Source organism: Taeniopygia guttata, chromosome 4 (genome assembly GCF_048771995.1).
Source record: "Taeniopygia guttata chromosome 4, bTaeGut7.mat, whole genome shotgun sequence".
NCBI lineage: Eukaryota > Metazoa > Chordata > Aves > Passeriformes > Estrildidae > Taeniopygia > Taeniopygia guttata.
Genome location: NC_133028.1, coordinates 3,127,886 through 3,150,701, shown reverse-complemented (window position 1 = coordinate 3,150,701; position 22,816 = coordinate 3,127,886). Strand labels below are relative to the sequence as shown.

The 22,816-nt window shown below is 46.6% G+C and overlaps 1 protein-coding gene across 1 annotated transcript in view; it reads left to right on the top strand.

The window, feature by feature from the left end:
- The window catches only part of ADRA1D (adrenoceptor alpha 1D), a 42,761-nt gene extending 20,259 nt beyond the window's left edge, over positions 1-22,502 (top strand). The window contains exon 2 of the mRNA XM_012573694.5: positions 18,190-22,502. Coding sequence (XP_012429148.2) covers positions 18,190-18,758 — 569 coding nt within the window. The 3' untranslated portion in view covers positions 18,759-22,502. The remainder of the gene's footprint in view (positions 1-18,189) is intronic.
- The last annotated feature ends 314 nt before the right edge of the window (positions 22,503-22,816 follow it).

The window sequence follows — 22,816 nt, the reverse complement described above, 5'->3', positions numbered from 1 at the left end:
AGGCTTTGTAGAGCCCCTCAGAGCTGCAGCTGGCTCCTCAGCTCAGCAATCTGTGGTTGATTAGCTCTTATCTCTGTCACAGCCTCACAAACCATGAGTTCTACAGCCCTTCACTCTAACAAACTAAAAATGGAGCCCTATCTCTTCCTCTACAAGGCCTTTTAAGGATAAACTGTCCAATTAAGAAATGACACCTAAATTATTTTTACTTTTAACCCAACCACCCGTGCCCACAATGAGGACTTTTTTATCCAATTACACAAAACCACCCAAACCTATGGAGAAGAAGGTGAAGCACCAGCCTCTGTCCTAAAACCTCCATCTTGCTTTATATCTATTACTATATTCTAAAACCTTAAATTCTAGGTTTTCCACCCTGTTACACACTTATATTCAAACTCCACACCCACAATCCCAGTTCTATCATTCCATTTTGGAAACTTCTCCACAGCCTGAGGTCAATGCAGTGTTCTCCTGGGGGTCAGTGCCTGTCAGCACAGAAAGTCTGAAATTCTCAGCATCCAGGGTTCCAACAGTCTGTGTGATTTCTTGTGTATCCCCTTTCCAGCCATCCAGGATGAGTCTGGCACTGCAGCTCCAGCTGGAGTTCTGGCACTGAGGAATGTGTGTGTTTGTTGGCCTGCAGTGCTTGTGAAGATATTTCCTGAAAAAGAGCCATCTCTTTCTCTCCTAGCCTTGTGCTGACCTGCTTCCCAGGCACTGCTTTTCCACCTTCACATTCAGGCTTTTAGCCCATCTCTTCTATATCTCATCATTGGCATCCTGGCCTATTCGTCAGAGATACATTTGTATTTTAATTCTTTCTGAATATTAATTTTATTTTGGAAAGTGGAGCAGCTCCAGCTCTCCAGTCTGACCAAGGAGAGCAGCCAAGTTTTGAAAGAACCATCCCTCAAGGATTTCCTTTACACCTTCCAGGGAGAGGCCCAGGGGATGTTCACCCCACCCAAGTCATAGTGGGGAACACCTCAGGGAGAGGAATCCTGTGGAGGGAATGGAAAAACAAGGTGATCCCCTGCCCACCAGCAGGAGAAGCAGTGCTGCTGATGGCAGCACTGGGAAGGAAAAGCTCCCAGCCCCCAGTGCTGGAACTTGCAGGGCTCAATGCCACTGGCAGAATTTGCCAGCTGCTTGCAGGCAGGGCTGCCCTGGGGTTGGTTTTCCTCTTTGGGGCATGGCCAGGGATGAGCTCGTGCCCTTTGGCATCTGTCCCTGAGAGTGAGATGTCACCACAGGGAGGAAAGCACAGGGGAGAGTCACTGGCAGGTGATGTTTCCTTGGCCTGACAGGGAGCAGAGAATATTCTGATGGGGATATTCAAAGAGTGTCCCCAGAGAAAGCATTAGGTGTGAGAAGAAGAAGGGAGGTGTTTATTTATAATAAGTCTTCTGCTTGTTTGAGGGTTTTTACTTCTCTTGATCTTGGTTATCCATATTCTGCTGGATTGAGAGGGGAAAGCTCACACATCAGGAGAAAGGCATGTTGACAGAAAAGCTCTTTTTCAATATGTTTTTCATTAATACACCTGCTTTTTCCATCTCCTTGGAGGGTCCTTAGAACCACTCCCAGGTGAGCTGTGTGTCCCACAGCTACAAGCAGTCAGACATCCAACACCATGGGGACAGCCCAGGCTGCTCCCCAGAGCTGTCCCCAGAGCTGCAGGACAGTTTTAGCATCTCACAGAATCACCACAGAATGGTTTGGGTTGGAAAGGACCTCAAACATCATCCAGTCCCACCCTCTGCCATGGGCAGGAACACCTTCCACTGTCCCAGGGTGCTCCAAGCCCCATCCAACCTGGCCTTGGGCAGCTCCAGGGATCCAGAGGCAGCCACAGCTTCTCTGGGCAACCTGTGCCAGGCCCTCATCACCAACAAAGAAAGAAATTTCTTCCAAATATCCAGTACTCTAAATGTCACACATTGATTTCCTCATCCTCAGCAGAACAAAAAAAAAAAAAAAAAAAAAAAAAAAAAAAAAAAAAGAGCTTTAATGTTGCTGGGACCTGAATAACTGCTCACAGTGGCATTCACAAGGTCCTTGCAGACCTTGACACCTGTGTCAGCGAGTGGCAGCAGCTTTCTTTGTGAGGAAAAGCCAAGAAGGGCCTCTGCAGTGCTTGTTTCTTCCCAGCTTTGCTTGCTCTGGGTAATTATTGGCACACCAAAGGATATTAAGACTGGATGTGAGAGCACTCCTCTCAAATACCAACAGTGCAGTTCAGTATCATTAATTAAATGCTGACATGATCACCCAACAAGCAAAACCTTCATTATGCTCAAATTAAACCCCCTGACACGGATGCTTGACTCACAGAAATGCAGACATCACAGCACACGTGTGGAACACCAGGAAAGATCTTACAGCAGGGAACAAAGGTCACTGCTATTCCTAATTAAAGACATTTCTGGAGCAGACAAGCAGTTTCTTAAATAGTTCTTGCCCTTATCATGTCTGAAGTTCTCTGTGTCAGGATAATTTTTACAACTCTTTTATATTCAAGACCCACCACGTTTTGGGATGGAGTTCCAAGGTTTGGAAGGACAGCTCTGACTGTCTGCAGTGACTCACAGACACCTGCTGCCCTAAGCACCTCATCCAGTAATTTTTACAACTCCTCCATAACTCAAAGACAAGTTTCCTCCCTGAAGAGACACTCAGCATTAACTCAGGACTGCAAATAATGGAGAATTCTTGCCTCCAATTATGTTTTTCCCAATTGTTTTATATCCTTGCTATTACAAATGGCTGCTTTCTTCCCAGAGTAAATTTATCTAGCTAGAACTTCAAGCCTTTAAATTTTTCTACCATTCTTGGCCAGATTAAAGACACATTTGCTGTCAGGAACAGCTTCTCCTGTATTTCACCATGAAGTGTGAGCAAATCAGTTTCTCCTGGGTAATACAAATACATCCAAACCCTTTAATCTTATAGTCTAAGTTGAGTTTTCCAGACCTTTGTGTTGCTTTTCCTCTGAGCATCTTCTGTCTCCTTGGCTCCTTTTCTGCTCTGTGGGCACAGAAAAGGGACATGATTTTCCATATGAGTAACCTAAATTTTTCAGTCTTTCTTGGTCTGGCTCACCTGCTCTCATTCTTGGCATTTTCTGATCTGAGCATGAGTTATTATTATAAATTCTCTGTGACATGTTGCTCCTAGGTGAATCACACCTGTGTTTTTGCCAACAGCCCTTACAGCCATTCTGTGAGGGAGGTGAGTGTAAGAGCAAGTCATCAACTTGTTCCTGGAAGGAAAAAAACATTCCTCCAATGAATCATTTAACCAAAATATTTGTAACATGCTGCAGTTCAAGTTGAGCTCAAATACTGATCCAGAACTGACATTATTGCTAATGTATGGAGTTCATCCTGGGAATTCTCATGTTCAGAAGATATTTTCATGATTAATGCCCATGGGTTTAATGAGAGTTCAGTGTGTAACAACCTCTAAAATCTGTGCCACAACCTTTGTGCTAGGGATCATCACACGGCTCAGCTTCACACAGTAGTACAGGATATTTAATTATGAACAAGTTGATAATATTGAAGAAGCAGGTCAGCAGTGTTGTCTGAGCCAAATGGCTTCAGTTACCAGGGAATTTGCTCTTTTCAGTGTTTTGGGTATCTGGAGGAAATTTGTAGGGGATCTGCATTGAAGGCAAGCCCAGTCCTGCCTCACAGCAAGAGTAGAGTGTCCTTACCCAGCCTTAAATACATCACACAAAGAGGGGACTGAACAGAGATCTTATGACCAAGACACCCTGGGGACCCCCCAGTTCCCCCCAGTACCCCCCAGGATCCCCCCAGATTTTAGACAGCACTGCTGGGGGAAGTGCACAAGCAGAGCCAGTCATACATGGCATGGGTTTTTTGTTCCCTTGAAATCAGAACACATCAAAGTGACCAAAGGGGGAGGTGGCAAGTCAGGAACTAGTTGATGATGATGGAAAAAAGAGAGGATGATAATTTCCTGGGATGATTCCTTTCTTTATAAGGGCTGTCCACAAAAGCAGCACTTTCTCCAAGGAGAGTTTGGAAGACTACCTAGAGTCTCTTGCCTGGAATGAGAAGTAAACATGCAAAATTTGAATATCCAGGAGCTAATTAGGAATCAAGGCCATATCAAAGCACGGAGAGTACCCCATGTGCCATGTCTGATATTTCTGAGCAGTGAGTGAGGAGCATGGGAGCAAAGAGAATTGTTTATCCAAGGAAAAGGTGAAAGAGAGGCAGACAGAATCTCATGGGCAGTATCCAAAGTGCCATGAAAATGGAATGTGAATCTTCATCCTTTCCTTTCAAATTCAGAAATTAAAAAATAAATAGGGATAAGGCTGAGATGGAGCAGGGAGCATGTCAGTGGAGAGAGCGCCTCATTATCATAATGAGACACTTTGAGACACTCTTCTCTCCTCAGCAGAGATCCCATTGCCCTGTGCAGGCATTTAAACCAGGCAAATGCAGCCTGATTTTTGCATTCCCTCTCCTGAAATACCTCCTTAAAACTCCCTGTGGCTGTAAAGCTTGTACAAAACCACTGTGATGGGATGATTCGTCTGCTCCCACATTTCTTGGTCCTTCCCAGCATCATCTCTGTGCTTGTCCCAGGCTCAGCTCTATGGAAAAGACAACCAGGCAGACAATTTTTTGCCTCTTGTGTCAAAATACATGGCTTAAGTGCATCACTGCTGAATAACCAAAGAGCAATCTGCTCTAGTGGTGGCATCCCTGCCCATGGCAGGGGGTTGGAATGAGATGATCTTTAAGGTCCCTCCAAACCCAAACCATTCCACGATTCTGTGGTCACACCAGACAGGTGTGACCTTCCCTGTGGAGATGAGGGAAAGGACCAAGTCAGAGGGGTCCTCCACAGGCAATCAGTGCAGCATTTAACAGGAGAATTTATCCCTTCAAGTTAAAGGCTTCAGGAACTGTTGGGAGTGATGAGGATGTTGTTATCTCACCACTCCTGATATATTTTTGGAGCTCAGTTCCCCTGACCCATTGTTTTCTGAGAGAGGGGGAAAAATGTCTCTTTTTGAAGTGCAGTGTGATTAGAGCTTCATATCAGCTGACAAATGTCTTTCAGCGCTGGAGAGAGACAGAACAACTCTTTTCTATCTCCCCTGATATTTCCAGGTTAGGGGCAGAAGACGGAAATATGGTTTGGGGTTTTAGTTTCCCTTCTTATCACAGGAAAAAACATCAAGAAAGAGAAAGTGAACGATGAGAAACCATGGATTTTTCCATGCAAGCTAAAGCCAAAGGGCTGTGCCTTGGAGCCGAGTGCGGAAACAGGGCAGGCGTTGGAGGATTTTCCCCTCCAAGCCTGAAAAGAAATAAGAAGTTGGCTGGCTGGTCTTGAATAACCCCTCCTGAGCCTGCGAAACCAGCCACAATTTTTCGTCAGAGCTGAAAATATCCACCTCCCCCATCCTTTTTTTCCCCCCACCCTTTCCTCCGTGACGCCACGGTGCGGCTCTCTGGAGGATGCTGTCCAGCACCCATCAGAGCTGGCGGTGTTGGGAGGAGACATGGGCTGCAGTGCCAGGCTCCACGGCCAGTGACGTCCTGTCTGCCCAGTTCTGATACAAACAGCAAAGCCCTCGGGGCTGGCACAGTGGAAATGTGCCGAGGAAGCTCCCACACTTCCTCTCGATATCGTGTTTTCCCAACGCTGACATCCCAACGTTCTCCCCAGCATTCCCAGCCATCAGCCACCACCGTGGCTCACTCCAGGGTCCTTCCAGACCAGTGGTGTCACCTGTGTTGGGGTGCTGGCCACACTCATCCACCCCAGTGAGTTCTGCTCACCCCGAGTTTCAAATTGAAGTCGGGATTTGCGCGTTTTGCGCTGGGTACATTTTTTTTTTTCCCTGAGCTGGGTTGGTCCCAATGAAAAATTGCCTTTTTCCTCTGTGCAGTGCAGATCTGGCCTTGCTGTACATAAAATGCCATGTGTTCCCAGCAGGATTCAGCCCTTCCAAGGCCTACCCTGCAGCCAAATCTGATCTACATATTTACGAGCTTGTAAACAGGACGGGGCGGGTGAGTTCACATTCTTAGAAAACCAAGTGCAGAGAAAAGAACTTCTGAGTTGGAAAAACAAAGAGTAGTCTTGGGCCCAACCCAGCAAACACAGTGGTTTTTCCAAGACTTGGATGGCTTGCTTGAGAATCACTCCCCTCCATTCCTTTTCCACAGGATTTCCCAAGCTTACCTTTTAATTTGGGAAAAAATACACATTCCCAATGTTTCTGAGCAGAGTGGAGGAGGCAGCTTTATAGAAAAGAGATATTTTATCCTGGAGGTGAGCGGAAGCCAGACTTGTATTTGCAGAAGCCACCAAAGAACCACAGTTCCTTGCTAAAGGAAGTGTAAGGAAGGTGTTAAAAAGGAGTTGAACAGCAGAAGGCAGCTGGAGGGCTCACCACAAAGTACCACTGTCAATAAATGCAAGGAGTAGTCTGGAAGAGTAATTCCAAAACTGTGCTCTCCAGATCTTGACAGTCCATGAAGGCCTGGTAAATAGTTCAAGGAAAACTAGAGTAAAAGAGAGCCAGCCAGAAAAAAATTTGAGGTTTAATAGTTTGTCATAGAATCATGAAATGGGTTGGGTTGGAAAGGACCTGAAAGTTCTCATTCTAGTCCTGGCCATGGGCAGGGACACCTTTCACTGTCCCAGGTTGCTCCAAGCCCCATCCAACCTCGCCTTGGACACTTCCAGGGAAGGGGCAGCCCACAGCTTCTCTGGGCAAGTGGTTCCAGAGCCTCCCCACCTTCTGAGCGAAGAAAATCTTCCTGGTAACTCATCTAAATCCCTCCACTTTCAGTTCAAGAACATTTCCCCTCATCTCATCACTGCCCCTGTAAAATCAATGCCTATTGTTGGACTTTAGCCCATGAGACATTCTACCTGTGGCTTATTCCTGCTGAGATGGCAGCAAGTCAGCTTGTCTGTAAATGTTCCCCTTCTCCAGCCTGGTCATCCTGGCTGTGCTTCCCCACGGTGTGCTCAGGGAAGAGATTCCCAGGCTTGGGCACAGCACGAGCTCAGGATGCTCCAGTTTGGAGAACGGAGAGCCCTGGGAATGCTCCTCTCTGAGCAAGCTCTGCACTGCCCTGGAGGGAGCTTAGCAACCCCACAAGGCCATTGTGTTCGTTCAGATCCAGAGCCAGATGGAAATTTTCTTTTTAAAGGCTGCCCCAAGCGTGTTTCCTCTGGTGAACCATCCCAGCACGGATCTCAGCCGTGCTCAATCCAACATCAGCACATGGATTCCAGTCTCCTTCCTGCTCAGACAGCAGGACAAGAGCTCTTGACATGCAGCTCGGTTTCCCTGATTTTTTCCTTCTCTCAGGGGACTCTTTTTTTTTTTTTTTTTTCCTTCATCTGCATCTGGTAAATAAGAACCTTCCTGACATCTCCCTTTGGATTTGCCAGACTGGACAATTTTGTCCTTTTTTTTTTTTTCTCTAATTTTATTTATGTCCTTTTGCTGAGTCTCATGATTCTAATATTTGTTTTAATCTCCCCTCTGGGGCTGGAGTCAGGCTATTATTTGTGAATCAAGGAGCAGGGAGTTGGACATACATCTATCTTTCCCAAGCATAAGGAACGCTGCAAAAAATATTACCTTTAAGGGAGTCTGTACTAAAAGTCAGATGTCAAACGCCTACATCTTTTCTCCATTTTAATTTTGTGGTTCATTTCAAAGTCCATCTTCCTGTTGATCATGCTTTATTCAGCACTATCTGTGTCCTGAATCTTCTGCCCAGACCTTCCTCTCAGAGGATGAAACAAGCAGCCAAGAAGGCCATTTCAGGGCAGTGCTGAAGTGAGTTAACAGGCAGCATGATTTGAGGGTAGGGGTTGGAATTAGATGGTCTTCAAGCTTCCTTCCAACCCAAACCATTCTGTGATTCTGCCATGAAAACATTGCCTTAACCATTTAAAACATTTATTACAGAGTTTGATTTGCAGTACCCAAGCCCAGGTCTGGTTTCAGAATTTCTCTCCTTTCCCTCTGCCTAGTCCTGCCTGGGTAGAGTCCACAAAGTTCCTGTTAAAAATCAAGAAGCAGGAAAAACTCATGGAATCACAGAATATTGGGTTAGAAGGGACCTGAATGACCATCTGGTCCAACTTTTCTTGGCAAAAGCACAATCTGCACATGATGGTCCAGCATCATGTCCAGCTGAATCTTAAAAGTGGAATCCATCACTTCCCTGGGTAAATTATTCTGATGGCTGTCACAGTGAAAAATTGTGTGCAATAGGGATATCCTTAGGGATAACTTGTACCCATGACTCCTCATCTTTTCCAGGTGACTCCTTCTAAAAAAAGAGCCACAATTTCTTGGTAGCTACACAGTGATAAAACCTCCCCCTCAGCCTTCTTTTCTCAAGAACTTAGCAAGCTTAGTTCTCTCAGCTTTTCCTCTCATGGCAGCTCCCCAGTGCTTGGATCATCTTCCTGGCCACTCTCTGGACTCTCTCCTGCCTGCCCACATCTCTTTTGCCTGGTGGGGACCAAAACTGAACACACTGAGAAGAGTGGCGCAATTCCTTCTTCATCTCTGCTGGTGATGCTCATGTTGATGCAGGTCTTCCTGCAGGGTGGCCCCCGCTTCTGAAGTGTCTACTTCCTCATTCTCTTTGGTATTGATGCCTCAGGTTTGAGCTTTTCTATTTTTCAGATTCTGTGCTGCTTTAGTGTGGAGTTCTGAGCTTCATATTAGGGGATGGTGAGCTCTTTTCACAGAGCAGAGAGACAAAACAATTCCTTCTCCAGATGGGGACCAAGGACAAATGATCCAAATCTCAGCCCCAAGAGCACAAACAACGTGGGCTGAGGAGAGAAAAACAAGAAGGATGGGACTTCATGGGCTAAAGCTGGAAGTGGACAATGAACTCCAACATGCAAATGCAGCAGAACTGATCCCAGTGAGAGCCCCCATGACCGGTCATGCATTTTGTGACCATTTTGGTTCATCCTGGCTGGGCTTTTGTGCTGCCCAAGGTGGATCCATGGAGGAGATCCTTTTAATAAAGGATCCCTACTTTATTCTTTAACTCCATCTAATCTCAGTTCTAGGTCAGCCTCCACAAGGCATCAGTATCATCAGGAAAATTCATCAGGATACACCTGATCCCATCACCCAGCTCACTTATGGAGATGTTGAACAGCGTTGGGAGTGATATTGGTTCCTCTGGTGACAGGTCTCCTGTCTGGGAAGAAGCTTTTTACCACCTCTCCCTGGGTGTGCCCTGTCAGCCAGTTCCCCACCCACTGCACAGACCACTTTTCCAGACCCAAGTGCATCCATTTCTCCAGGAGACTGCGGAAAACCATATGGAAAACCTTGGAGAAATCCAGTCAGACAAGATGCACCACTCAGATCTTCTTTTGGGGGTATCCACTCTGTGTTGCAGGTAGTTTCTCTGTACAGACCTTGGTATAAACCCCTCTGCAGTACCAGATCACAATTCCAGAGTTATTCCTTTGTTTAAAATGTGACTTTCTTCTTTAGAGATCCCTCATGAAAGATGGAATGTATTCCTTGCAGGGCAAGAAGGTTTTGTGCATGGGACATCCAGGTCTTTGGAAGGAGGATGTAATGGATGAAATGACATTCTGGCAATTTGCTGAGGATGATTTCAGCTGTGAGTCCCCAGCTGAAGGGTCAGTGCCCTCCCAAGAAAGATGGTACATAAGAGGATTTGGATTATTTAGCCTGGAGAAGATAAGGCTTTGGAGTCACCTAACTGTGATCTTCCAGCACCTTAAGGGAACATATGAGAAAGATGGAGAGACTATTTACAAAATCATGGAGTGACAGGAAAAGGGAGATGCATTCATATTGAAAGAGAGTAGGTTTAAATTGGGTATTAAAATAAATTCTTCTCTGCAACGATGGTGAGGCCTTGGCACAGGGTGCCCAGAGAAGCTGTGGCTGCCCCTGGATCCCTGGAAGTGCCCAAGGCCACATTGGATGGGGCTTGGAGCCACCTGGGACAGTGGAAGGTGTCCCTGCCATGGCAGGGGGTGGAACTTAAGTGATCTTTCAGATCCCTTCCAACCCAACCCTTCTCTGATTGTATGATTGAACCTTCTTTGATTGAACCAACCCTTGCTGGTTTTTGGCTTCTTTTTTTAACTTTTGTTGAGGTTGGGATTGAAAGTACTTGAGATGATAGTTTGTGTTTAGACTTAGGTGTTTATTTTTTCTTATCTATGTTATAGTTTCACAGCAGTGAGTTCTGTAGTATTTATTAACTTCAGACTTATTTTATTAACTATATTTTACAGACGTATTTTATTAACTATATTTTGTTAACTACAGATTTATTAACTAGTCTTTTATTAACTACCTTTATTAACAAGGTACAAAATGGTTGACTATTTTTTGTTATAAGGTCTTTTAAGGTTAAACTATTTAATTAAGAAATGACACAAATTATTTTTACTTTTAACTTAATAACTAATTACTTGGAGTCTGCAACACAGATTAATTACAAAATTTTACTTAAATTCATGAAGAAGAGGGAAGAAGGTAAAGATGAATAACTTGTTTCTGCTCTAAAACTTCCTTTTTGTTTCATATATATTACTATATTTTAAAACTCTCTATCCCCCTCACCTGTCCGTAATCATATCAAAAAAGCATATTCCCAATAATATCCAGCAAATTACAAGTTTAGCTACAATTTGCTCAGGAATCAAACTAAGAGCAGCTATACTGTCAAAAAAAAAAAAAAAAAAAAAAAAAAAGAAGAAAAAGAAGAAAAAAATCAGTTTATGATTTCAAGCCTCTGGAGCAAGAGCTGGAGAGCAGAGGAGAGCAGAGTAAATTCTTCACAGGATCTTGTCCAAAGCCTGCAGTGTGCCCCACGCAGTGCTCCCATCGTCCTACAGCACAATTCCTGTCTGGAGAAATTCGGGATCTCTGGCAGGGCAGGGGGTGCTGTGTGGCAGCCCACCAGCCTGGATCTGCAGTGTGGAGCAGAAGCTCTGCATGCCATGCCCTGTGATGTGGCACCAGGACATCTGGAGGTGGTTAAGGGAGCAGAGTCTGCTGGGGGGCTGCAAAGCCAATTCCTTATGTTCTTTTGAGGGTGGGCTCTGGAGCAAATTGTTCCCTGGACCAAATTCGTCTGGAGGGGTCCACACTAAGCAAATTAGTACTATTCACAAGTCTTGAAATTACTTGTGAAGTTTCTGTCAGGGATCAGTGTAGATGAACCTGTGTGGCTTTTCACTTCACCTTCCACTGGTGAAATTTTTCCTGTGATCAAAGTCCTGCCCCACATACAGGAGAAACTGGTGCGTGGGAAGCTTTGGCAACTTCTCAGAGAGCATCAGACCACCAGATGATCATGACACTGAGGGTGAGATCCATCAGGAATAACCTTGGATGCCTGTGATGTGGTTGCCCATGAGCCAGGAGGCTGAGTCCAGCCATCTGAAACCTGCTGTGATCCATCTGCCCGGTGACTGACACTCAGGATGAGATGGATCACTCTGCTCTCACCACAAAAATCTGCCCTCTAAGCCAGTGACTGTAAGAGGAGCCCCAGGACCTGCTCAGGTGCCTGAACTCAGTCAGGTGATTCACACAAAAGCCACACTTTTCAGGAAATTTGATGCCTCATAAACATCCTCACATCAATTTCTCACACCAGTGGTCCAAATTCCCAGGATTACTCTGAAAAGATCTCCAATATTTGAGGGCAATATTTTGGTCAAAGTCCTGCTGATGTGCAGCACCTTAGAGAAAATTTTTGGAGACATCACTAGGTCCATTCTCTTAAATGTTGGGAGACAGGTTTGGGGGCCATGAATTTGACAGTGAGTGACCAGAACAAGGCTCTGATTCATTATCCTCCTTTTCCTGACATACAAACCACACTCAGACCTCAAATTTGAGCTCCTGCTTGAGAGTTTTGGTGTTTTTTAGAGCTTTGACTGGTTTCTCCTCCCTTTGCAATGTGCCAGACAAATGTTTCCTTGATGTCCATCACACCTAAAGCTTCCCTCCCTCCCCACCAGGACACACACCAGGTTTGGCATGGCCAGGGGCTCTCCAGGAGCAACTCTCCAGCCATGACCTGGGACAAAACGCTGCCTGGAAGCTCAGCAGTGGTCAGGGCAGTGGTGGCTTCTCCCTGCTTCTCTTTGGGCCAGAGCAGGATGCAGAAGTTGGACGTGCAGGCAGCAGAGAGACAGGCAGGCAGCTCACTGGGGCTTTCACTGGGAAGCTGCTGCTTATCTGTGACATTGTTTATGGGGTTGGCTGGAGGGCTGACAGGCCTGAGGAATTCCACCCGATATCCCAATGCCATCGTCCTCCAGGGAAAATGCTTGAGTGGCTGTGAACATGCTGTCCTCCTCCCCAGGCCAAGCAGCTCTTGGATCCATCCTAGCAGGGCAGTGAACTCCCTGATCACTCCAAGACACACCAAGGAGGTGTTAACCCTCTAGGGACCCTGACATGCCTACAAATACCCAGTGGAGGTAGAGCAAGGAGGAGAAGGTCAGGAAAGAGCAGTCAGAATCTGAGTCCCACACACTGGGAGAAGTCCTTGCTGAAATCCAGCCCGTTCTCCCATGGCTTGGCAGCTGCATCAGGGAGGTTGTCCATCTTGGGGGCATAGGAAGGAGCTGGCAAGGAGAGATGCCAGCTGGGTATTGAGCAGAAAGGGGCAGCTCGTGATTATTTTGGAGCAGATTTAATTAATTTACTTTGTGAGAGTAAGAAAAAAAAAAGAAGGAAGAGAGTGAAGGTCGATTTAGGTTGGATATAAGGAAAAGGTTTTTGAGTATGAGGGTGGGCAGGCCCTGGCACAGGTGCCCAGAGAAGCTGTGGCTGTCCCTGGATCCCTGGAAGTGTCCAAGGCCAGGTTGGATGGGGCTTGGAGCAACCTGGGACAGTGGAAGTGTGGAATGAAATGGGCTTTATGATCCCTCCCAGTCCAAATCATTCCATGATTCCCTGACTTCCTTTAGCCAGGAGGACCCACAGTGAGCAGCTGTGGTACCTCCTATGCCAGGGCTTTTTCTCTACCAGCTGCAATTCTTTTGACTTGCTGCTCTGATACCTCCCAAGGCAGTCCTCAATCCCCTCCTGAACATTTGAGGCCACATGAAGCTCAGGTGATGGCACACCTGTCCCCACCACAGTTCTAATCCTGCATATGGATTTCTGGAGCTTCCTAGCTCAGAAACAGAGTGGTTCACACACTGGTAATTTTTTTCTTTTTTTTTTTTAATTTTCCATGATTTTGGCCAATCAATTTTTACATCCTGCTTGCGGGGACATCCACAGCTGAGAACCTGCTGTGAGATGAACCATGCTCTTCTTGGCTGTTCACCTGCCACCTCCAGTGGAAGGTTTCACCTTCCCTCTCCTCTGATGACACCTGTAAGGTCCAGCTCTCCAAAAGTGATTTTTTTGCAAGCCCATTCCTGATACAAAGCCCACACTAAGCAACAGCAACACCTTTATCAGTGTTGAACAGTCCTGCTGGTTCTTGCATTTCCAATTTGGGGCAGCACTGGGACACAACTTTGTCCCTTTTTTCCTCCCACCTGCTGCCATGTCTGCAGCATTCCTGCTCCATGGACTATTCAGGACAGGCTGCAAAGTGGGGACCTTGTACAACAAAGATGCCCTTGCCAACTCAGCCTGCTCATGAATTCTGGCTGTACACTGGGAGCCAGGGCCAGAATTTAGATTGGACCGGCTCCATTTGCATCGGTGCATTTGTCTTTTTTTTTTTTTTTTCTTGTTTTGCTTTATTTTTTGGACCGCTGAACACTGGGACCAGCAAGTCTCAGAACAATCCAAGTGATATCACCTCCAGTGAGTCATGGGGAGGGCAGGGTGGAGAAGGGCAGGCGAGGAGAGATCATGAGATTGTGTTAGCTCAAGCAACCTTAAAAAAATGTGATATGTGTTTGGATACATGGAGGGCAGATTGCATCCACTGCCACCCACCACAGAGCGTCACGGTTTTGGGAAGTATGCCCATGGCTCCAGAGATTTTTACCTGCCTGTTTTTTTCCCAAATATGAGCATGGTGACATTAACAAGTAATAATAATAATAAAAATAACGTATATGAGCACATACTATATTGGCTCGACTTTTGCATCCCCAAAAAATTGAAGTTCAGTCTTCAGATCATGTTTAGTCTGTAACTTCAGCTGCTTTGCAAGGTCCAAGCAGGCTTTTCCTGAGCTCACCTGCAGCCTTCTTAATTTCTCAATGGTCCTGAAGATAATTATTTAGGGTGACAACAGGACATACAGCCTTTGCCCTGACCCAGCTCTGTCAGATTCAGACCTTGCAAGATGTGGGATGATCTTTTCATAAAACAATGGAAGGAATAAAGTCCCCAAAAGGACTGTTAAGACCCCAGCATTATTATTATTATTATTATTATAAATTCCGATGGATGTCCCTAAGGTGGGTGTCACCATCTCCTCCTCCCTCACCCCATGAGGTGCTGAGCTGGATGCCCAGGAGAGGTGCCCAGAGGGCTGATTTTGACAGCTCCTCTTTACACAAGACCAGGTTTCCTGTTGGATTGTGACACAGATCCTACAGAAATAATGTTTCTTGTTCTTTGATGTTGCCCTGTACTGGCCTTGATGCTCTGGGGGCCAGATCACCAAAAATTGCTCTTACACCGAGATAACAGACTGAGCTGCTGGTCCTTCACTCCGTGTTGCTATTCCTAATCTTTTACTGACATTTCTGGACCTTGGACACATCCCTCTGTGCTTCCTGAGCTCTTCAAGTGTCAATCACTCAGTAATGACTTTCACTTATTTATATAGAAAATGTCACAAAGCCCAGACCAAAAACTCTCAAGGTGTTGTTGCATATTGAAGTGTATGAAAGCAAGAGCTGATTTCTTCGATTTTTTTTACACATTGCCTAAAAAAACTCCCTCAAATCCTCATGTGTGCAGCTTCCCAGTGCCCATCAGAAGATTCTGATGCTTCAGCCTGTGCAGAGGAGCTGCTCTGGGGATTCCCTGCCCAGTTCTGTTCATCCCGGGGAGAGGAAATGAGGAAACTGTGGATGCACTCAGGACACGTCCCTTCCAAGGGGCACGCTTATTTGCATGGTAATGAGGATGCTAATGGGCTCCTTGTCTTCATATGCACACAAGGTTCTCGCTGGGTGAAAACCAGCCAGAGTTGAAATTCAGAGAATTCACAGCTTCTTTTCCTTTTCAATTTGCGTTTTCTATCTGGATGCAAAAGACTAAGCACGTACCACAGAAACTGCATTGTGCCCTGAACTGCTAAACACCAGATAGAAATTATTATTTTAGCAACCATCAGGCTGTTTAGGCAAGCACCGATCTCTTAAGTAGCCTGGCTCAAGCAGTAATTACCAATTGAATTTAAAAAGAGACCCTTCTTTTATTTGCTTTGTTACCATAGTTTTTTGTTTTCTTTTCCTCTCTCTCCAAGCTAAAAAAAAGCTTCACAGAGCTGCAGCTCCTCTGAGAACCCAGAGCACGCTGCAAACAGGGTTCACAGCAATACTGTGAAGGGTTTGTGGGAATTAACCCTTTCTCTGAGGGGAAACTGAGGCAGGAAACCTGTGCCTGACAAGGGATTAAGCAGGATTGCATGTTCAGTGAAGTCCTTCATCTTCCTAGGTCCCATTTCCTGACACATCCATGGCTCCTGTATGTCCAGGGGGGTGAGCTGGGGGCACTGTGAAAAAGGGGGATGCTCAAAGCCATGGTGGGATGAAGACTGGAGATGTTGTATGGAAGGCAGAGGGGGATGGCCCCTGCACCACTGGGGTGTTCAAAGCTCCTGGCTGTCACTCAGAGAGGTGTTTCTGATGGGGTTAAAATCAAAACTGCTGATTTCAGCAGCCCAGAGCCAACCTGGAAATCTCAGCACTGTCCCCAAGAGGATAAACTCCTTTGATCTAAAACAACCAAGGTGGGGTCATTGCCTCGACAGAAGTGACCCCTATGTTAAGGGAGCTGACAGGGAAGATGGAGAGAGACTATTTATGCAGTGACAGGATGAGGGGGAATGGCTTCAGACTGCCAGAGGACAGGGTTAGATGGGATATTGGGCAGGAATTGTTCCCTGTGAGTGTGGGCAGGCCCTGGCACAGGGTGCCCAGAGAAGCTGTGGCTTCCCCTGGATCCCTGGAAGTGTCCAAGTCCGGGTTGGACAGGGCTTGGAGTGACCTGGGACAGTGGGACGTGTCCCTGAACATGGGGACAAGGATTAAAAGGGGGGTTGGGAGGAGATTTTCTTTCAGATCCTTTCCAACCCAAACCATTCCTTAATCATTGCTCCATTCAAAGCCACTGGCTGCACCACCAGCAGCTGCTCATTCAGCTGCAAACACCTTCATTTCCAGGAAGGCTCTGAGGCTTCCCAGCACAGAGATGTCAGTCCTGCTCACTGTCCTTGTTCCTGACAGCCAGCCTGAGCTCCTGCGTGCCCTGGGTGGGCCCTTCAGCAGATATTTAATCTGCTTTGCCTGCCCAACCACCATAAAATGCTGTCTGTCTTCTCCCACATACCCGTGATGGAGCTGCCCACATACCTAATGTTGAGTCTGGCTGGAATTTCTCCACTTTTTTAGGGATGGGTGTACAAAAGCTTTGCTGGAACCAGTTCTCTGAGTTCCCTGAAGAATGGTTTTTCTCCAGCAAATAGCCCAGGGAGCTTTTATGTAGTATCAGTCATTAATTTCTGGCTCCTGGCACCTGTTTTACTGTTTTGACGCCAGGCTTAGAAAAATAATAATGATATCAGGAGTTAATGTTATTTACTAAAATACAAATTAACTCTCAGTCACATGGTGGCATGATTTGTCATCTGGAGCTAAAATTAAAAGAAATTAAGGCTGAGTCAGAAAGTTATTTCGGATCCAAGTGGGGAATGCTGTTCTGAGGCCGTGTGGGAGCAACACTGACATCTTCTGGCTCAATAAAAATTTATCTCCTGCTTTTTCACCGACAAAAACACCAGGAAATTCTGCAAAAACTTAAGGAGGGACAGGGTGGACAAAAGTGTTTTAAAGTGTCAAGGACAAGCTGTGGGGCAGTGGATATTATCTAAGCCCACTTTAACAGCCCCCTTTAGCTTCACCACAGAATCTGAGCAGAGGATATATGGCACTGAGGACTCAAAATACACAAGAGGAGGAGGTGAAGGGGTGTTGCTCTTCTCTCAGTGCAGGTGACAGGGCTGTGGCCATACTTTTATGCTGAAGTCTATAAGTCTGGAGGTAGTAAATTACCTGAAAGTCACATTCCACTGTCGGAATCTGTGGGTATTGGTGATTCCGAGATTGTAGAAAGTCTCTGTCTTTCTGCCCCACTGCCAAAGAAGAAGCCATAATTCGTCTGTGCTGGTTTCAAGGTTGTTTATTCTGTTTATCTCTAACATGTTCTGATGCCCTGCCGCAGCTCTGTCCTGCAGGGCAGCGTGTGGGGCTCTGCCCTCAGTGGGATGGTACAAACATTAAATACCACAAACTACCTGTGCTGGATTTACAATAATGTGCCAATATCTATCATCTACGTTGAACAGTGTGTCCCCAGCCTAAACCAATAGAAAAATGCCAACACCACAGTGAAACATGGAGGGCATGAAGAAGGAGAAAAAGGACAAGACACACCCAATTTCCTCCATCTTGTCCCCTCTGAACCCCTAATCTAGAATCCTCAAATTTGACTTTTGCACCCGTGCCACACTTAATTATTACTTATATCAAACACTCAGAGCTTGTAATTCATCCTGTAAGATTGAAACCTCCTCTCCATGGACAGAGATCACAGACAGTGTCTCTGGGGGCTCTGTCCAGGGGGGTTCCTGACCCCCTTCCAGGGTCCCAGACCTGCCAGGGCAGCCAGAGGGAAGCCCTGGATTCCCACATTCCACTAGTCCAAGGCCAGGTTTCTCCAAACCCCATCCAACCTGGCCTTGGACAGTTCCAAGGGTGAGGAGACACAATTTCTCTGAGAAACATGTTCCAGGCTCTCACCACCACATCATCAGCCTTTTTGACACATCTCACCTCTTCCAGACTGCCTTCACCGCCACCCTTATCACCTTACTCTGCCACACCCTTCCACTTCCTCTAACCATATTCTTCTCAATCTCTCCCAAGGTTCTTTCTTCCCCTCCCTGAAGCCCTCGGAAATCGTCTTCAAGATCATCTTCTGGCTGGGATACTTCAACAGCTGCGTGAACCCCATCATCTACCCGTGCTCCAGCAAGGAGTTCAAGCGCGCGTTCATCCGCCTGCTCAAGTGCCAGTGCCACCGGCGCCGACGGCCCATCTGGAGGGTCTACGACCACCACTGGAGAGGGGCCTCCATCAACAGCTCCGTGCAGGACTCAGAGACAGACCTAAGGCCCAGGATTAACACCCTGAACAGCTCCTTCATATTTAACTCCTCCTTCCAGGAGAGAGCCAGTAAGAGGCGAACGCTCAGCTTCAAGGGCTGGAAAATGCTCACCCCTTTCCAGAAACCAGCATCCACCCAGCTGAAGGAGAAGATGAACAGCCTTTCTAACAAAATCCGGGGTGGCTCCAGCAAAGGGGCGGCCACAGCCACCTACAAGACAGAGGTGGAGTCTGTCTCGATCGGGATCCCTCATGATTTCACGGAAACCATCGACTACCAAACCCATGACTTAACAGACTGCTGTGGGCTGAGAGAAACAGATATTTGAAGCCTCTGGGGCAGCTGTCGATGGTTTCTTTAGAGGTATCCAGAAGAAACATGGAGGGATACCACCTGTGGGTCTGTCAGGCAGGCTGGAAGCAGCAGTCAGGTATTAAATGCAGTTGCCCAAAGGTTGTCCAAGCATCCCCCGCGCGGAGCTCAGCCCCTTCTGTGGGATTGTGGGTTCCTCCAATTAGAGCCAATGGCATATCCCATTCTAACAAGCCACAGCAGGAGGAGAAGATGTGGATATGACCTTAGGGCAAGAGCTGTCTCCTCTGGTGGATGGTTGGCTTTGGCTTTGGAAGAAGCTGTGCAAATAAGGGAAACCAGGATGTCTCCTTTGCCTTAAAAACACCACAGTGAAATCTAATGGAAATATTGAACCCCAAAAGTTGCCAACCCTGCCTTAGTACATGTGGTCATGTCTCCATCCAGAGGCAGCACCCAGGAAGGACACTGCCAAGCAGTGGCTGGCAGCTGATCCTTTATGTGGGTGGGTTGGAAGCTTGGAGGTCCTGAACAGGACATCCAGACGAGGCCTTGGCTTTGGAGGGAGAGCAGACTGGGGAATTCCCAAGCAAGGTGGAGGAATCCCAGCTCTCAGTCATCATCTCAGCAGTGGCCACAGCTTTGGCCCTTCCACATCACCTGGTTTTAGGCCAGAGGAGTATTCCAGATGTGTGCACTGTTGCCAGGGGGCGTGCAGGTCTCTCTCCTCTAATTCCATCCTGTGAAGCATTTTGCATTTCACTTTCCAGTGAAACACTTGCAACCCACCTTGCTTGAGTGAGCATCCATCTGTGGCACTCAGAGAAACCAGCTCCTTTTGGTGTCAGTCATCCCCAGACCTTCCCGTCCCCTTCTTTGCTCTCGTTTTTCTCAAAAAAACGCAAAAAATGCATCCCAGGGGCTTCACTCAGGACAACAGGAAATGGCCTCAAGTTGTGCCAGGGAAGATTTAGGCTGGATATTAGGAAGAATTTCTTCATTCAAAGGGTTGTCGGGCACTGGACCAGACTTCTCAGGGCAGTGGTGGAGTCACCATCCCTGGGAGTGTTCAAAAGACGTGCGAATGTGGCCCTGGAGGAGATGGTTTGATGGTGGTGCTGGGTTGATGGTTGGATTCCATGATACGAGAGGACTTTCCCAAACATAATGATTCTGTGATTCTGTAATGTGGGTCCTCAGCCAGCCTGTGCTTGGCTCAGGAAAAGTGGGACGGCTGAGTTGGGAAGTTTGCATTTCTACTGCCCATAGAGTCCAAGCTGAGGTGGAGCTGAGGTGCAGTTGGAGCTCCCTAAAGTAGAGGGATCTCCTCCCCAGTCAGGGTCACACTCAGGATCTTTCTCCCAAGGGACTTCCCACATGTTTGATGCATCAAACCTTTGGTGGCTGCCAGCAATTGCCTTGGTTGTGTCAAGAGTAATGACAATTAAAGTGGGATTTTTCCCTGCTCACAGTCCCAGAGTGTGAGCACCCCTCAGGAGGGCACCACGGCCTCCTCCAGGAAGCTCAAGGAGCTGAAGCCACGTCAAGCCCACCTTGACCAGGCAGCTCAGGAAATGGTCACTCAAACTCTACTTGGCTGTGGATTGCAGGCATTGGTTTCAAAATTCAGAGTGGTTTAATCAAATTTCAGATAATGAGCCCCAAGCAGCGACCATCAGATTAAGCCACGAGCGGGAGAGACGTAGGTGAAGGAGGCAGAGGACAGATCTGAGGTGAAGGGCCTCAAGCCAGGGAACTAAAGAACAGGAATGGGAAGTCCTGAGGAGTGGAAACATGGCAGTGAACGTGTCCTGGGTGGAAACCCTCCACATCAGCACTGCCCCTCAAACCCATGAGGAGCCTTTCATGGAAGTGCCTGCAGCACATCCAGCTTATCCCACTAAGGGTGGCTGCCAAAGGAGGATTAAAGGCTGCCAGGCGCAGCAAGGAGAATGTCATCTTTCTTTCTGATGTTCTGATCTGCTTTAAAGGAAAACAGAACAGGGGGGAAGTTGGATTTTTATTTTTTTTTAATTTTTTTACTCTTTTGTGCAGTGCATATTGAGACAAGATATCTGGAGTTGGCCCTGTCTCAACACCCTTTACTTGATGCAGGACAAACTGGACCAATTATTGCACAAATACCAGCAGATTTTGTCCAGGTATTTTCCTCCCAGCAGCAAATCCCAGCCCTTACACTGAACTCAGACTCACAGCCACCTGCATGTTTCTCCAGCTCTGCAAAACCAGCCTGAGGTTGCCATCTCTGCCCTACCAAAGCAGGAGACTTCCCAACACCCCATGGGAAGCTCTGTGGGGAAATACTTTTTTTTTTCCCTTTTTATTTGGCTTTGAAGGGAAGTGAGACCTTACAGCGAGATGGGGTAGAACAAAAAGTCACTTTTTAGTGTGAGGACTGCGGCTGCCACTGGTTTCCTGGGTGTTTTTGGGATCCTGATGGGAGGCACTGGGGATGTGGCAGAGAAAGGACCAGGGAGAGGACATCCATGACCAGACAGACAGACATACACACTTCACTGTGTTTATATAAATGTGTCATTCCCAAAATACCAGGCATTCTCCTACAAATGGGCAAACATCCCTCTATAAATGAACATTTAGCAAATGCTGGCAAGCAGTGCATCCCCATAAATGAGCTGCTATTACTCTTCTCCCTGATCTTTTCAATATATTTTTTCTTTTTTCAAATATTGAAATATTTATATTTACAGCCTCCAGCCCCTTGAAAGCTTTTTGAGAAGGAAAAAAAAAAAGATTAGTCTGGAGGTTTGCTGCCTCTCCATCCCAAGTCTCTACAGACCTACAAGGGAGAAAATAAAGTCTGTTTAAGTACACATCTCACACACACACAAATAAATGCCCAAATTCTGGCTCAGTTACTCACTGTATTTGATCTGGCCCCAAGAGATGCCCTGGAAGGTGCTGTAGGAAAGCCTTGAGCTCTGCTGTGCTGCATTCAGGCAAAATACTTGGTTTTCACCCCCCTTTCATTTGGCATCTTGCATCAGAAGCAGTGCCAGGACTGGACTCTGAGGCTGCTCATGTAGAGCTTCATTTAGAGGAGACAGGGCTGTCTTTGCTGGCAGGGAGGAAGGAAAATCTTGTATGAAATATGACCTGAGTGTCTGGAATTGAGCATTTCTCCTTGAATCCCTTAATTTCCAAGCTCTCCCAAGTTTGGAAAAATGGGTTCAGACTTTCAGGAGGTAAATTCAGTCCAATCCCACTGATTCCCCTGGATCCACAAGGGTGGGACCAGCTGAGGGAATGGCCCTGTTCCAGCAAATTTTCCAGGCAGGCCATTCCCCAAAGCACCTGCACCTCAGTTATCCATCAGATCCCACCTCCTTGCACTGGCTCCGTGTCACAATTGCATTCTCAGACCTTGCTGCTTCAAGGAACCAAGGGTTGGGGGTGGGAAATGAGATTTTGTGTCTCTGGACTCTCCCAAGTCCATGAGGGAAGGAAGGTCCCTGTCAGCCTGAGCTGGGCTGCAGCTGGGTTGCATTACTATTGTTTACAGTGTGTATATAAGTGTACATTTTCTTTAGCAGAACATTGGAATTTTTTATGTATAGATTTTTATTTTTCATCCCCAGATGTATTTATTAGCCGGAGTATTTCTGTTTTGTGTTTCAGGTTCTGCCAGATTGATGTAAGCTCTATGAAACAGAATGCACATATTTTTGTTTGTTTGTACCAAATACATGCACAAACCTGTCTAAAACATTGCTGTAAATTGTTGCTGTGTCTGATTTTTAAAACAAGGGTCATAGGGGATGAAGGAGGGAGGAAGAAAAAGCTAAACATTATCCACTCTTGCTTATTTCTCTAAGACATTTTTTTGCAATTTCACAAGGATAATCTTTCCCACTTGGAAGAATTAATGATAAAAGCAAATCAGGAGAGGACACTCTCAGTTTCTTGACACACAGGCAGGAAGGGATTGCACCAGCCACATCTAGAGAACAGGTTTAGATTAGATATTAGGAAAAAATTCTTTCCAGGCCTTCTGGTGAGGCCCTGGCACAGGGTGCCCAGAGAAGATGTAGC